The sequence below is a fragment of the Euleptes europaea genome, chromosome 3, assembly GCF_029931775.1.
Source record: "Euleptes europaea isolate rEulEur1 chromosome 3, rEulEur1.hap1, whole genome shotgun sequence".
NCBI lineage: Eukaryota > Metazoa > Chordata > Lepidosauria > Squamata > Sphaerodactylidae > Euleptes > Euleptes europaea.
The window spans coordinates 45,290,741-45,307,625 of record NC_079314.1 but is presented as its reverse complement, the minus strand read 5'-3'; the positions used below and the strand labels follow the sequence as shown (position 1 = coordinate 45,307,625).

Genomic DNA, 16,885 nt, shown 5'->3' with positions numbered 1-16,885 from the left:
TGGGATAAACCTTGAAAAGGTGCATAGAAAAGGCTTTATGACTGAAAACATGGAAACATTTTACTACATTGTCTGATTGGTTCATGGGAGAAGGTCTCCATTCTGTCCTTTATAAAAGCAAACCAGGATGGATTGCCTTGCTTGAGATTGCGCTGTTGGTGATATGCTTCCAGGATCTGTTAACACTGGGCGTGTTTCCTTCCCCTGCCACACAGGCAGAGCAACTTCCATGGGCCCAATTCCTTGTCCCACCCTCTCATGAGTAAATGTGCCGGATATAACCAGAATGGGAAGAAATAAGAAACAGGAGTCTGGTGGCACATTTCTAACAAGGCTTTATTCCAGACATTAAAGACCACTTCTTTAGAGACAAATTAATTGATTCTCATGACTGGCATTTTTGTGCTTAGCACTCCTTCTGTTCCCTGGAGTAGGCATAATGTGAGAATCAGGAGCCTAAGGAGGAGAGGGAGGGTGGAACAGGGAGGCTGAAAGTGACCAGGCCTCTTGTTCCATCCCCTGCAATTCAAGTGCTCATGCCTTTCATGTGCTGAGGAGACAGAGGGGTCATTCAAGAGGCCATGCTAGTTCCTGTGGTGGGACTGCAGCGGCATTCACATTAGGAGGGAACATAATGTCCTCAGGTAGACTCAAGATTTACTTGTCTTTCAGAAATACTTTATTCACAAGAGGTTGATGTGAAATTTGAACACAAATGTGAGCTTTATTTAGGCAGTCGCTTAAAGATTGGTACCAAATTCATAATGGGCTCAAGATATCAGTACTAGGGTTTCCTTTATTTCACAGCTTCGACACTAAGCTCGGAGTGGTTTCAATGTTTATTTTATGTTATTTAAATGACAGATTTACTCTGAATGTTAATCTTTTAACAATGTTCTTTGTTCATTTTTTTTTATAAGTTCCGGTGGGTTAGAGTAATACACCTCTTGAGTTTTAATTTGTTACTAAAATGTAACTTTTATCATTGGTTTATAGTGTTGCTGGGGTTTTTTTGGTGTGTGTATATATTTATATATAAAGAGAGAGAGAGAGAGAGAGTCATCTTCATATAAGCAAATTACCTTAGAGGTAGGTTTCTGGCCCAGTTGGTTTCTTTTTTTTTTTAAGCATGTGTTTGTTCTTAATATTGCTTTTATCTCCTTGTATATTGCTGGACAGTAGCAAAATTTGGCTAGGACTACATTCTTAATCCCTGACCGCTAGGAAATTTTAATTCAGATATATTGCACTGCACGTTTTCTCAGAAGCTGCCAGATTGTTGAAAATTGAACTCCCGTCTGAGAAACAAGATAAGAGACTCTCAGGCAGGGAAGGCAGCTACTGAAATGAAATGAGATGAAATGTTAGGAGTTAGAAATTAAACATTCAAGATGCCATATGGAATTCTTAGTGCATTTATGCAACTTTTGAGCCAGCTATTCAAAAATTAAACAGTAATATAACCAACCTGGCTATGCTTCTACTAAATGTAGAACTTATCCCACATAAATGAAATGACAGTTTTTTGGGTACAGATCAGGTTATACACTGAACTGGGAATATGCTATGCATGGATGAGCATCATGCAGTACAATCCTATATAACCACACTCCCTGTGTTTAGAAGTGCTGCAGGGACATGATATGGATTGGGACCATGTTGCTGGGGGCAGGGAAGGAATCCTGCTCCCCCCCCGAGCCATTTTCCAAACCCAAAATGGCTCTAGAGGGTGTTATTTGCCTTAGGGGTGGTGCATGTGCAAACATTCAATAAGATGCAAGCTAAAATGCTCTGCAGTGGTGGTAAAATATATCATTAATATCTTTTTTGTGTGGAAAACTCTTTGCAATGGTTGGAAAATATCTGCAGATATTGCAACTATGCCTACAGATTCTTTTTGTTACCAAGGTTGTTGTTTAAATAGGGTGAACATTTTGGGTGTGGCTTCTTATGTCTTTTTAAAACATTTTTTTACATCATCACTAGATCTAATTCTCAACATGTCCCCATCTGCAGATCCTTAAAACTAAGAATCATGTAGAAAGAACAGTTTTTTTTTTTTTTTACAGACCTAGGGGAACTCCTGGGTTTGTTGAAAAATGTGAAAAGTTTAAAAAATGGAAGGTATGTGAAATCCCCCACAAACAGAGGCATATTGTCTATACAGACAACAGGCCTCTGTTGGCTTGGTGGCATCTGTCTGCCTCATGTAGTGTGAGAAACAGAGGAGGAGCTGCCACCACCACTGAGCCAGATAGGCTGTGGAGCTGCAGGCAGGCAGGTGAGGGGTGGAGGGAAAGGCAGGAGACACAGCCGCACCCACCCTGCTCCTGCTCTCTGCAGAGCAATGTAAAGGAGAACAGACAGCTGGCAGTAGTGGGGAGGGCAGGTTGTGGACAGCAGGCAGGCACAGTGGCGAGGAGGAAAAACAGATGGGCAGGCACGCAGAACTTTGGGGAAGAGGGAGGGTGGGCAGAACTGAAGAGGGGGAGGGCGAACAAGATTCCCCTCCCCCATAAATTTGCCAGGTAGGGAGAAGTTGGAGCCAGGCCTGTGGAGGTGGCCGTGCTGCAGGTGGGTAGGCAAGTGAGCAAAGGGGGGGGGGATGGGATTCCCCACAGTGAGCCTCGTGAGTTCCCACTTGTTGAGATCGGAAAGAACGTCTTTGGCACCTGACCTATTTTCTCCGCAGAATTGTACCGAGAGGTGCTGAGCCCAACCAACATCTCTTTGCAATCGCAACCGTGGTATTCCTTTGTGGTTCCCCATCTGAGTACTAACCAGGGCCGACCCTGCTTAGCTTTTTTGACAAAATCAGGATAGCCCACAACATAGCAGTTACATTATGCTCTTACCCTAAACAGTCATCTTTTGCAACAAGCTTATTAACAGCCTGATCCCATGCAGAGTTTGGCATGCTTGAAGTTATTGATTGCAATGGGGATTTCACCTAACTCTGAAGAGGATCAGAATTCAAGGAAAGTATGAAATCTCTTTCCCTGGAAACTTTATTTAGAAGAGTCTGGATATGTATCAGTCAGGAATGGACTATGCACCATGTGAGACAATGGGTTCTTGAATGAATATTTTTGTCCTCATGTGCTTGCTTAAAAGCTAAGACAATGACTTCCTGATACGTATACTGGGGAAAAATACACTCCTATGACTATTCTTAAATAATACAAGCCCCTCCTGCAAAACATGTATGTGAGGGAAATCCCATCTCCCCTCCCCCCACTGCTAAGCTGGTATGAGTCCAGGCTCAACTACTCACCTAGGAGTCTGGCGGAAGTGATGTCTGGGAGCTGCTCTGAGCCTAGAACGGCTCCCGGTACCTGCTACTGCTGTGGCTGGGCCCTGAGCATCTCCCAGTGTCCTCCACCACCATGGCCAGGCCCAGAGTGGCTCCCGGCATCTGCTGCCGCCACAGCCAGACTCGAGGGTACTGCTGCAGCTGCTGCCGAGCTCCGCTGCAGCTCCCAGTCACACATTTTTTATTTTAATTGGGGGGAAATTTCAGATTTTCTGCAAACCTGGGGAGTCCCTGAAGTTTTCAGAAAAGTCTGCTTATTGTCTGTGTGACCTTGATCCTTGGACTTAGGTATCTGCAGATGGGGGGCACACATTGCTATTAGTTTATAGATTATTGGTTGTTTATTTTTCTATTTAATATCCTACCTTCCCATCTAATTAGAATCCAGGATGGCTCTCTCCCTCTCATTGCCTCTCCCTCGCTTTTTCAAAATCAGAACCATAAATAAATAAATAAATAAATGTTCGTGTATACTCAATCAAATCCCCTGTAGAAAATTAACATATACCCACACAGAAAGATCAGAAACCAAAAGTATTCACTAAATACACACACAACACATACACACATAGAGAAGAAATAATTCTTGATGGAAACATTAATTTATTACTAGAAGGTGCTGTTTTTATTAGCAACTAACTGTGCCACCCTAAGATGTTACTCCCTTCTAAGCCCTTTAACTTCAATGGACTTAGAAGTGTATAACTCAATTTAGGACAATAGTTTTAACTGCACACTTACACACTTAATACATGAAAATGAACCATCTCGAAAGTCAGCTTTCATAACATGCTCCTCAAGAGCTGACAGACGGCTTCCATACCCCAAGCCACATATTTCAACCTTAAGGTTCGTATCTAATGGGACAGTGGGGCTAGCATAGGTGGAAGTAATATAACCATACCTATGATGCAGAAGCATATTTATAAGTAAGTCACATACAATTACTTAGTTAAACCTAACAGTGTGGTAGCTGGATAACAACTGGCTTTGGGACTTCAGTGCACCACTGATAGATAGCATCAAATAAAATGAAATCTCAAACATAAAAGCATCACAGATGGATAATTAAAAAAGTGAAAACCCACCATATTCTGGGACTTGTCCAGTTCCACGTTTCAATAGCAGCCGCACTCTCCTGCCACCAGATTTTATTAGCTCTATTGCTCTGGCATGTGTCATGTCTCTTGTGCTTTCCCCATTAATTTCAATTATTTGATCCCCCACCTGCCAGAGAGAAAAAAGATGCCATATTAGTCACAGCTGAATGGAGCATGTAATGTCACTCATAGACGCACACACAAACATGCAAGTACATACAATATACTTTCTGATGGTCCTCGATTGCACTGTACATACCAACATAAAATTTCTTTCTCCCTGGGGTACAGATGGTCATTCTAGGGTCCTCTCTGCACCCCATCTGAGCCTAAAACCACCCTCTCAGCCCTGGCTGCATTACTTGTACAAACACTCACACAGGGAACAGATGGAGACATTTATAAAGGCACTCAACACATTGACCCATGTCTATTTAGTGGTGCTCTTGTACAATTGTACAGAGCCCAGTACTGGAACTTGGCCAACCCAGACCTGATCGTAGGGCTGTTAATGGCATTTATGTCCATACTTTTCAGTTCTTCCTTCACATTGACATAGACAAGACATTTAATTCAATTAACCCCCAATCAGTCAATGTTATTAAGTCATTTGTTTTCAGTGAAGGAAACTTTCTCCTAATGAAATCAGTGAGCATCAAAACTGCTTAACTTTACCTGGATGGATTGTGCTGTGTCCTGGCTATTTTTATAAATACGAATTCCTGTTTTGTTTTAGAAGAAATAGGCTTGTGTGTCCAGAGCGAGGGGAGAGGAAGTGTTGTAGTGGTTAGAGTGCTGGGCTAGAACCAGGGACATCAGGGTTCAGATCTCTATTTGCCATGAAACTTACCAAGTGACCTTAGTCACATCATTTTATCTCAGTTTCACCTATCTCACAGAGTCATTGTGAGGATAAAGAAGAAGAAGAAGCCGAAGAGTTGGTTTTTATATGCAGACTTTCTCTACCACTTAAGGGAGAATCAAACCGGCTTACAATCACCTTCCCTTCCCCTCCCCACGACAGACACCCTTTGAAGTAGGTGGAGCTGAGTGTGACTAGCCCAAGGTCACCCAGCTAGCTTTGTGTGTAGGAGTGGGGAAACAAATCCAGTTCACCAGATTAACCTCCACCGCTCATGAGGAGGAGTGGGGAATCAAACCCGGTTTTCCAGATCAGATTCCACCACTCCAAACCACCGCTCTTAACCACCACACCATGCTGGCTCCCTACACCACGCTGGCTCCATAAAAAGGAGGAGGGGAAACATGTTCCCTCTCAACTGTGTCAATTTGCCTCTTGGAAATGAGACAGTCCGCCTCTCCACTGCAAGTTCCATTTCTGGGTGTAATGGAATTCAGGAAACTGAGATTTGGTTATTTATTTATCGCTTGTTTATCCCACCTTTCTTCCAGCAGGAAACTCAAATCAGCATAGACTGGGTTCCCCAGAGGTCTCCCTCCCATCAAGGTACTGATCAGATCTAGACCTACTCAGCTTCAGCAAAATAGTTTTACCTTGCAGGGCTGCCAAGAATTATCTTGTTCCCCCTGGACCACCCAGACCTATCCCAAACACCACATGAAAGCAAATCACACGATATCCTTAGCTGCATGGGTTGGCAGGGCCCCCAGAATTTTCTTCTCTTAATCCCCCCATGCCCCTGCTATCCTGTGTTCTCCAACCATACTGTGTGTTTTTTTTTTTTTTTACAAAGGCAGATATATCATCTAAGAAAGAAATATGCCATTTGAACTGAGCATATCTCCTTCTCTGGCTCTCCTTCTTTATGGATCACAACGTCTTTTATACCCAGAAGGTCACAAAAATCCTCTTATTATGCTATAAGTACATCTTCTTATCCTCACTGCAAGATCAGCACCGTCACCATGGAAGGCATCTGGCTGTTGATCAGAGGCACACTTTTTATAGTAAAATTGTGAAATAGAGTCTAGGGAGGTGCAGTTACTGAAAAGTTTACAACAGCAACACAAAAGCCACACAAATACTTTGCTTCCCTGATCCTGCACCCTATGTTCTCCTTCAACAGAAACTGCTTTTGCGTAACCTGTGCTCTTTTTTGCTGAACAACTGGACACCAAGCCCTACTCTCCTATGTATTTACTTAGTGAATATTCCTAACCTGCCTTGCTCACTGTGGCTCAGCGCCACTCACAAAACAGTGCTAACCATACTGAACAAAACAATTCAAACATAATAACTATTCGAAGACAGACAAGCAAGCTAGTCCCCCACACACACCACCAGTAGTAATGGTTCCTGCACCATCCTCCATTTAAAGCCCTTTTGAAGAAAAGACTGTACAATGCCTGCAAAACTGTGCTAGTGAAGGAACCCTCCTATGCTCCTCGAGGAGGCTGTTTTAGAGAGCTGGATCTACAATGGAAAAAATACTGGTTTCAAACTACAGCAGATTCAGATTTAAGGGATGGTACAATCAGAGGGCCCTGACAGGCTAGCCTGTCAGATCTCGGGCGCAGGGATGGATCTTGGGGGGGGGAGGGTCTGGAGGGGGCACTTGCCCCAGGCACAAGGAGGGGGCGCCAGCATGAGCACAGGGAGCGTGGGCATGGGGAGGAGCGCCACCGTGGCACGGGCGCAGCTGCCTGCCCATGGCCTGGCTGGTGCGCATGCCGTCTGCTCACCCTCAGCTTGTACTGGTCCCAGGCGTGATGAGAGGACAGGCCCCTGAACAGCACACACCTGAGCTGAAGGTGGGCGGTGCATGCACCGTGGGCCACGGTAGCACTCATCTGTTCTAGATGCCTGCTGGTGCCCCCCTCCTCTCCTCACGCCGGGACTGAACAGCATGAGCTGATGGCAGGCGGGAGGGCAGCGTGTGCACCAGCCATGCTGTGGGTGGGCAGCTGCATCCATGCCCACTGGCTGCTGTTCTCCCTCTCTTTGTCTCTGCCCCTGGCCACCAGCGCCTGACACCCATGCGCACACATGTGCGGCACACCCCTTCCCTTCCCCCCGCCACAGGCGCTCCTTCCCCCAGCTCTGTGTCTGCTCAGGAGCTAAGCCAGGTAAGCTCTGGTTAGTACTTGGATGGGAGACAATCAAGGAAGCCCAGGGTTGCTATGCAGAGGCAGGCAATGGCAAACCACCCCTGAATGCCTCTTGCCTTGAAAACCCTATGGTGTCTCCGTAAGTTGGCTGCAATTTGATGGCACTTTCCTTCACCACAGTCAGAGGAGAGTGCTGAGCAGGTACCGCAGTCTGTTCCAGAAGAGATGCTCCTTCAATTATGAGGGTCCCAAGTGGCCAACACTATTGAAGCCACTGAAAATGCCCACATTGCAAGCGTAGCGCTGAACAGGGATTTGAGCCTGGGTCTCTTACCGTATATCTTAGTCCAATATTCTAACAACTACACCACAGACTGAATGCTCAACAGAGGCCATATGGTATAGGTGTGATGACTGTCAGACTAGGATCTGGGAGACCCAAATTTGAATTCTCACTCTGTCAGGAAGCTTGCTGGATAACCTTGAGCCAGTGACTCTCACCCTGATCTACCACACAGGATTGTTGAGGATAAAATGGAGGGAGAACAAAGTTGTTAAACCGCTTTGGATCCCCAAATGTCTAAATAATAACAAGAGGTTTGGGGACTGTGGGAGCCAAGAACCTTAGCAGACTGGTAGAGTGGCTTTGAAAATTATCTGGATGCTGGAGAAAAAGAAGCTCCAGAGAGTTCAATTTCTTTTTATGCACAAAATGGGCATTGAATAATATGCAAATTAACAAAACCAACAACAACAACAACAATAAACAAACAGGCATAGCAATTGTAAGTTATATTTTAATTATTCTCTTATTACACTTAGGAAAGTGGTGGAGCGTGTCTCTACAGAAGAAGTGTCATTTCAACTCAGATTAATTCAGATTCTCCAGCCATGCACTCAAGCAAGTGAGCTATGAAATTGGGTGGCCCGCTTTGTGACAATAATGAGGAGATAATATTCCCGAGGAACATTTAAGGGGCATTATCGTTGATAGGTTAATTACAAATAAAAGTGTAAAGCTTTTAAAACCTAGTAAAATAATGAGACTCTGATGTATACACACACCTTTTTGAATTACTTCTGTTTAACTGGCAAGTCATGAATGCCCCTCTTATCATACTCCTCCCAATAAGACCAGGAAATGTCTATTGATTTCTTGTGACATATCTTGTCTTCCCCAACAAGTTCCTATTGATCCTGCAAATGCTTACATTCCTGGCTTCCCCAAAGGCAATTCTACACACAAGCTTTCCAAAGTTTTGGTGCTGCAGAACTTCATAAGAAGTCTGGAAAGGATTCTTATGATAAATAGTATTCTTTTATGGAGCATAAATGGCAGCAGCAAACTGGGGTGGGGATTGAGCCCACTGGCTGTAGGTTTCCCCCTGCAGGGCAAATAAGGTGTTACAGGAACTAAAAGAGGCACAAACAAAATGAAATACTGGAAATTCTGTCTGGAGCTCCAAGGGATTATGAAATTTTATTTATTTATTTATTTATTGAATTGATATTCTGCCTTTCTGGCCAATTAGGGCCACAATTAAATGCAGAACATTATAATACAATCAAAAACCAATTAAAAAAAACCAAAGGTAAAGTACATCTATAAAAACACAGACCCAGAAATTAAAACATAAGGCAAGGTAATTGAAGGAACGCCAGACAGAACAAAAAAACTCTTCACCTGCTTTACTTATCAGAAACTCAAGGGCCTGAATCGAATTGGGGCCAAGACCTAAAATAGCCCCAAGGAGCTGTTTGCCCCAGAACAGCATCCCCTAAGGCATTTTCAGTCAGAAAACTGATACAAGGGGAGGCTTAATTCCCCCTTACATGGACTGCTGAAAAGGCAAGTGGGTTCTAGATCAAGCCAAGCCTGAATTCTCCCTAGAAGATAAAATGACAACACTGAGGCTATCATACTTTGGTCACATTATGAGAAAACAAGACTTACTGGAAAAGACAATAATGCTAAGAAAAGTTGAAAGTAGGAAAACATGAGATAGATTGATTCAATTAAGGAAGCCACAGCCCTCAGTTTGCAAGACCTGAGCAAGGCTGTTAACGTTAGGATGTTTTGGATTATGTAAATTCATAGGATCATAAGTTGGAAGCGACTTGATGGGACTTAACACACATGCACACCCTCATGCTTTGCTCCCAATAAGCGTGCCTGAATCACAGAATTCAAAAAATGAGAGGGAGGTCCCGACACAGAACTCACAGTTTCTTGGCTGGTTTGGCCCTGGGGATGGCAAAGCAACATGGAAGGAAAAGGTGCCCTGCTGCAACCAGGCCCCAATATGATTTGAGTAATCCATGAATGCTATTTATTAATTAAAAACACAGAGGATGTGCTGTTCATGGATTTCCTGGCATCACATCTAGTTTGACCCTCAGCTTGATGCTGAAACACACACTTGCATTAAGTGCAAGTGTGAGAGCCACCATATGGGTCCTCGGACAAAGATTCCACATGCCCCCCCCCCATATGACCCTGACCTAAACCACATATCATAACAAAACAAATCACTTGGCTTGTTGTTACCATGAATCTACATCTGTCCATTTATGGCAGACATAACTCATCAGAGAATAAACCTAGGGGGTTCAAAATTGGCCACCAGCTTCAGGAAGTTTGTGGGTGTTCCAGGGCCAAAACTGAAAGAAATGGGAATATCCTGGCTCCATGCTATTTGCAGTGGAAGCTAAGGCTCTCTGCTTGTGGCAGGCGTAACTCATCAGAAAATAATACTATGTTTGAAAATTGGCCACCAACTCTAGAATGATGACAGAAATTGCAGTGCCAAAAATGAAGGGAATTAGAACACCCTGAACCAGGTTATCTTCGCAATAGGCAACATGTTATAAGAGAGCTTTTAAGCAACCTGTCATGTGTCTCTAATATTCAAATCCCCAATCTGCCATAGAAGGTTGCTGGGTGACAAACTGTCAGACAGACCTACCTCACAGGGTTGTTGTGAGGATAAAATGGAGGAATGCAAACAATGCAGCTGTGGGTCCCCATTGGGGGAAAAGTCTGGAGATGACATTTGTTATAAATCTAATTTTTAATAACATTATGTCATTAGTTATATAGCAGTGATGGCGAACCTTTTAGAGACCGATTGCCCAAACTGCAACCCAAAACCCACTTATTTATTGCAAAGTGCCAACACAGCTAGAAGTCCACATGGTGCTAGGGGTTGCCAGGTCCCTCTTTGCCACCTGTGGGAGGTTTTTGGGGTGGAGCCTGAGGAGGGTGGGGTTTGGGGAGGACTTCAATGCCATAGAGTCCAATTGCCAAAGCGGCCATGTTCTCCAGGTGAACTGAAATAGCAGATTTCCTGCTACTACCTGGAGCTTGGCAACCCTGCATGGGCGGCTGAGCTGGGGAAGGAAAGCAGCTGGAGCATAGCCCCCACCCCTTCAGTTTGGTTCTTTTTCCAACTGTTATCTTCATACGAATTTAAAAAGACTGTTATGCGGGGGGGCTGATGGTGGGGACAGCCCTCTGCACACACTCAGAGGCACCTTCGGTTGCATGAACGAGCAGAGTGGAAACCCGAGCTAAGCAAAGGGCTCGGCTCCAGCACAAACGCCAGGCGGGCCCCCGTTCGGCCCTCACTGCCAACCCCCTGCGCTGCAGTCACCAACCAGCCTGCCGCAGACGGCTGCCCAGGCATCCTACTCCCGGTCCAGCCCTGTCCCGGCTCCACCTCTTCCAGTCTTCGGCAGAAGGCTCGTCGTTGTCTTCACTTCCAGAGTGTGCAGCCAGCAACTGCGGAGAAGGTGCTGGGGAGGAGCCTGGTGCTTCCCGGAGGAGCCGGGAAGGCACCGCTGGTCCCCAGCCTCTTCAGCCGGGGGAACGAACTCAGGCGAACTCTGTGCTGGGGTAACGGCGTGTGTGCCCACAGAGAGGACTCTGAGTGCCACCTTTGGCACCCGTGCCATAGGTTCGCCACCACTGTGCAAAGTAGTCTTTCCAAAGGGCTATTAAATTGTCGACTAACACAATAACAATGATTACAACCCAGTGCCTAGACTGGGAATTCTAACTTCTGTTCCACATGTATAACCACTAAAACAGATTAGTGTTCCATCAATAATGCACGTAATGAGTGGAGAAGTGGGGGAATAACTTTTTACTACTTTATTCGACCATGGGAAATATTACCACCACCCTTCCGTTCATAATATTAACAAAGTTTTGCTACTATACTGCTATTAAGTACATTCAGTTGTCAAGTAGGATAGGAATGAGAAGGAGGTGTGACCAAGACTTGAAAATAAATTGGGGCCCCCGGTAGGTGGAGGGAGAGATAAATGAATGAGAGATAAATGAAAGAGCAGAAAAGATGGAGAGGACTTAAGGAAAAGAGAGGGAAAGGTTGTTTTATCTTGCTGCAACACACTAACTACTGCTTTCTTTTAGAAAGGTGAGTAGCAGATAGAGCGCCTTTTACTTTTTTGGGGGGTGGGTGGGGCCGTGGCTCAGTGGTACAGCATCTGCTTGGCATGCAGAAGGTCCCTGGTTCAATCCCCGGCATCTCCATTTAAAGGGACTAGGCAGGTAGGTGATGTGAAAGACCCTTGCCTGAGACCCCGAAGAGCTGCTGCTGGTCTGAGTAGACAATACTGACTCTGATGGACCAAGAGTCTGATTCAGTATAAGGCAGCTTCATGTGATCTTCAGACAGCTGAAATACAACTTTACTATGTTCATAGTATCCCTAGTGGCTACAGCCAGAACTGCATCAAAAGGAAAATCATTGGAAAGGCATTCGGTTGGATGCAGCATCATGTTAGCTTCAGGTGCCCTCCAGCTGACTTGGGGCCTCAAACTTTGTTCCCCCAGTCCCCCCTTTTGGCAGTCCTGCTTGCATGCACACACATGCTTGCAAAAACAGAGAAGAAGGTAAAAACAAATAAGGAGACCCCTGTGTATGGTATATTTTGCTTTGTGTACACGCAGCAAACGTGCACACGTTCTTTCATGCAGCTTTTGTGCTCATCCTAAGTAGGGAAAAATGCAATAAGTCATCCTAGGGGAGGCTAGGGTAGAAAGCTGGGAACAGAGACAACATCAGTAAATTGGGATGGGAACAAATGTGCAAGAAAAGATGGATTTGGAATGAGGTCAGCAGAAAGGGCAGATGATTAACTGGAGCATGCAATGTCTTGCAATAAATGTTGGTTTCTAGATGGGTTTAGAGGATTAGTAAATATTTTTCTGTTTACGTGCATGGCTGGTTTATGAAGTTTCAAAGCAATTACGGTAGCCTAACTTGCAGCCCGGTGCCTGCTGTGCCATTCTTGAATGAGCATGCCTCTGCCAACAAAAAACTCATTACAGGCACACCGCTTTCCGGCTGCACCAGAAATGAACGTAATTGCATATGCGGGGCTATGTTAAGTGAGGAAATTTAAAGGCAAAAACAGCCCACCATGATTGTGCATAAAAGACACCTCTATCTGCCGGCTGCTTAATGCATTTTATAATTAAACCTCTTGAAAGAGACTAATTACTCTATGGAAAGTGACATCTCTTGTTTATGTGTGCACTGTAGTTGCCAAATTAAATGTTCGCTATCTTCTTCCATCCCCCCCACTACACCCCACCCTTCCTGTTGACAGGAAGAGAAGGTGCGGCATTGTGAAAAGGCCTTACAGCATGAGGCTGCCTCTTCCTCTGAATGACCCCTCTCATCTTGGGGAAACTTAACTAATGATAGTGCCCCTCCCAGCAGCAAGTGGATGCAGAGATTAGGATGCCTTCGCATGTAATGATATAGCAACTGTGAGCAGGAAGTCCCCCAAGCAATGGACTGAAGGAGGGGGCTTCAACAAAGCACTATCTCACTGTCAGCAACATGGCTACATGGGGTGGGTGGGTTGTTATCTAACCATCCAGAGAGTTTGCAGAGTAGGACTTACATTTATTTTACTCCTCCTCCACTGCAGTCAACTGATCCTCAGCCCAATTTTGTTTCTGGGAGCCAGAAACAACCAGAGCAAAGCAGGAGGGGGAATCAGTGGAAATCACTGCCTCCTCTTCCAAAGATTTAAGTGCTATTAAAGCTTTGGTACTCCAGGGTTGGGCATGTGCCAATGATATTGGCCTACCTTATAGGGCAGTTGTTAGAAGATAATAAACACAGAACACTATAACTTTATATCATCATCAACACCATCACCATCATCATCATCATCATCAGTGATTTCTTCTTCTATACAGGCTGTCAAGAGAGTATCCATCCTGAAGGAAATTTCCAGTCTCATTTAATTTGGCCTTTCACAGGTGTGGAATGTCACTCCTTTTTTGCAGTTTCACTCAAGGACAAGTTCCCTGGCAGGCTTGATCAGATTACAAGCCACAGCTGAGAAACTCTGTTGGGAGGGGGCAGTTCGCTCATCCCCTGGGAGGTTCCATGAAGATGGTCCTATGACTGGTTGTAAGGAGTCAGCAGGTTATGGCCAGCGTTTTCCATAAGAGTACCCAGTGTGTAGAACAGTCATTCCCCTTTTGCATTCTTTTCCCCTTCCCCCTCCATGCTACCAGGAAGACATTCATATTAAGCTCTAGAAATTTTATGCCTTTAGGAACAACTATGCTGTGCTTAGGACTTCAGTAAGTATTTAGACAGTCAGCTTTGTTATTTTCTATGCATCCTGTCCTCGTTTAACTGTAAACCTTGTTTTAATATCTTTTTCTAATTTTCTCCAATAATGCTTAGTTTTGCATATATTAGTGTGAGTTTACTGGTGCAAAAGCCATGTGAGCTTGGTTACGCTACCACACCACAGTGGGCCTGCCATAATACAGGCTTACAATGCCCTCCTAATCAAAGCTGCCAAGCCTTAGCGGCATGTAAGTCTGCTTAGGATCGCAATATTGGAGTGGCTTTGCATATTACTTACCACTGGCTGAATGGGCTAGTGGTACTTCATGTAACATTTGTAGAACACAACAGGGAAGTTAAGGATGCAGAAAGAAGCTTCTTAAAGTATATCTATGGCTACTTTTATGTTGGGGGACACCCTAAGAAAAAAATCTGGTAGTGCATATGTGCAGTTGAAACTGGTACATCTCTCCCACATGAGCTCCCTACAGCTATTACAGTGAAAGTGCAGAATGAGAAAGCAACAAGTCATTGCTACTGTGTCTAAGAATATCAAAAGTTATTGTCTTGGGCAGAACTAGACAAGATGTTGTAGGTCCTTCTTACAAGTACAAGTACAAATACCTTTACTGGCATAATAGTAGGTCCTTCTAAATACCACCTGCACTGGGCCCCAAGTTGGACTGTGATTGCTACACTAGGGGAGAAGGATATTATCCCTTCCCCTATACAAACATTTCCTGATGTAAATTGCCTCCCCCACACTGGTGAGGTGTTATTTGTTCCAGGAAGGAAAACACAGAAGACTTCCATGGGGGAAAGGGTTAAAACTCCTCTTGCACAGTGTAAGCAATCCCGATCAAATCTCCTGGCACCATGGCCCTGATCCAAATCCATGGTGTCTGCTGTTCAGAGAAACAAAGAGACAAAAAAACGGATCATGGATCTTCTCCAGTTAGCCTGCCATCAGCAGGGACAATGGAATTGGGGTCGGTCACTGCACTGCCTCCCTGACTATATCATCCCTCCCAAGACTGAACAAGATGGAGGAGGCTTCTGCCAGAGGGGTCTGCTATGTTCATGATGTATCCAGTGAATTAGGAGGCTGGGGCAGCACCCCAAATAAACCAAAGAGTACTGTCAGACTAGTCAATCCCTTTTAGCCTAGTAGTTCTCACTCTGTGACAGAGTTGCGGAGGTCGCTCACATTTCCTCTCTGATTTTTGTAAAGTTATTCATTAAGAAAAATGGAATCAGACACATTGGACAAAAGCATAATAAAAAAAAATATGTTTTTCAAAACATACTGTTTTCCCCAGAACATCCCAATTCTTTAGTATAAAACTTAAATTATTTCATCTTGAAAGGGGACCACTGCCTAATATTGATTTTTCATGGTCAGATCATAACTAGCTTTCCGATTTTGGAAAATATCTATTTTTGTAGCCTTCCAACTGCCCTGACCTGGATAGCCCAGGCTAGCCTGATCTCATCAGATTCCAGAAGCTAAGCAGGAGAAGCCCTGGCAAGCAACTGGATGGGAGACCGCCAAGGAATAACTTGGGTTGTGATACAGAGCTAGGCAATGACAAACCACCTCTGAACATCTTTTGCCTTGAAAACCCCACTGGGAGTCACCATAAGTGACTTGATGGCAAAAACAAAACCCCAAAAAACACACACAACACCATCCAAGCATCACACATACAATGGAATATAGTGTTATAATTCCCTTATCTATGAAATAAAGTTAACTTTGACATTGGCTTGGATTCAACCAGCTGTTCTGCTGCTGAAAAAGGAAGGATGGGCCCTCTTTGATCACTCAAAAAGGCTATGCCAGGGAATATGGGACCTACATGTACAAAAGTCATGTAGGACAGAGCCTACACCAGGAAGGGGAACTGGATAAGACTGAATGGATCCAACCCACTGAATTTATTCCAAAAACCAAAAGAACTAAGACGAATCTATAACACATAATTAATATAGGTGCTTTGACTTGCATGTGTGAATAAGCCATCACAGATCAAACACTGAACTTTTCCTTCTGCAATCAATGAGACTGAAAGGTGCTTAAATTTGACTGGATTATGTCTGCAATGTTTTTCAAGCGAATCAATTCAAACGGTGATTCACTGAATGTTAAGCAATGAAGTGATAAGAAATGAAATGATGAACAGCATGATATTTGGCCTACAGATTTAGCTCTAGCTAACACAAATACCTGTCATCATCTGACAACTTAGTGTTAAATAATACATGTAATGTGGTTAAAGGCAGTTTACCACCAAACAGATGGGAAGAAAAATGAATACTACTTAACGAAAAACAGATATCACAGCCTCAATTTTTATTCTATTGACTTCTCCAAAGATTAGTCTAACATAAATTCCCTACATAATAGACCAGTGCAATCAAGATATCAAACAAGCAAATTATCAATACATTATACGATCAGAATCAAGAAACCGAACATCCGATCAAACTCACATTTCAATTATATATCACTACACCCTTTCTGAGTGCGAACTGGTTTTATTTTTGAATTCACTGATTTAGTCAATTACCATGAAGGACTGATCATGATGGGTAGCTGTGTTAGTCTGTCTGCAGCAGCAGAAAAGAGCAAGAGTCCAGTAGCACCTTAAAGACGAACACAATTTCTGGCAGGGTATGAGCTTTTGTCTGTCACGGCTCACTTCTTCTGGTATCTGTGACTCACGAAAGCTCATACCCTGCCAGAAATTTTGTTAGACTTTAAGGTGCTACCAGTAGGGTTGCCAGTTTGCTGGAACCGGCAGGCAATTACCTGCCAA

General features: G+C 44.1%; 1 protein-coding gene across 2 annotated transcripts in view; it reads right to left on the bottom strand.

The window, feature by feature from the left end:
- The window catches only part of MAGI2 (membrane associated guanylate kinase, WW and PDZ domain containing 2), a 723,148-nt gene that overhangs the window by 22,277 nt on the left and 683,986 nt on the right, over window positions 1–16,885 (bottom strand). For both annotated transcript variants that reach the window (XM_056845941.1, XM_056845940.1), the window contains one exon: window positions 4,402–4,540. In XM_056845941.1, coding sequence (XP_056701919.1) covers window positions 4,402–4,540 — 139 coding nt within the window. The remainder of the gene's footprint in view (window positions 1–4,401; window positions 4,541–16,885) is intronic.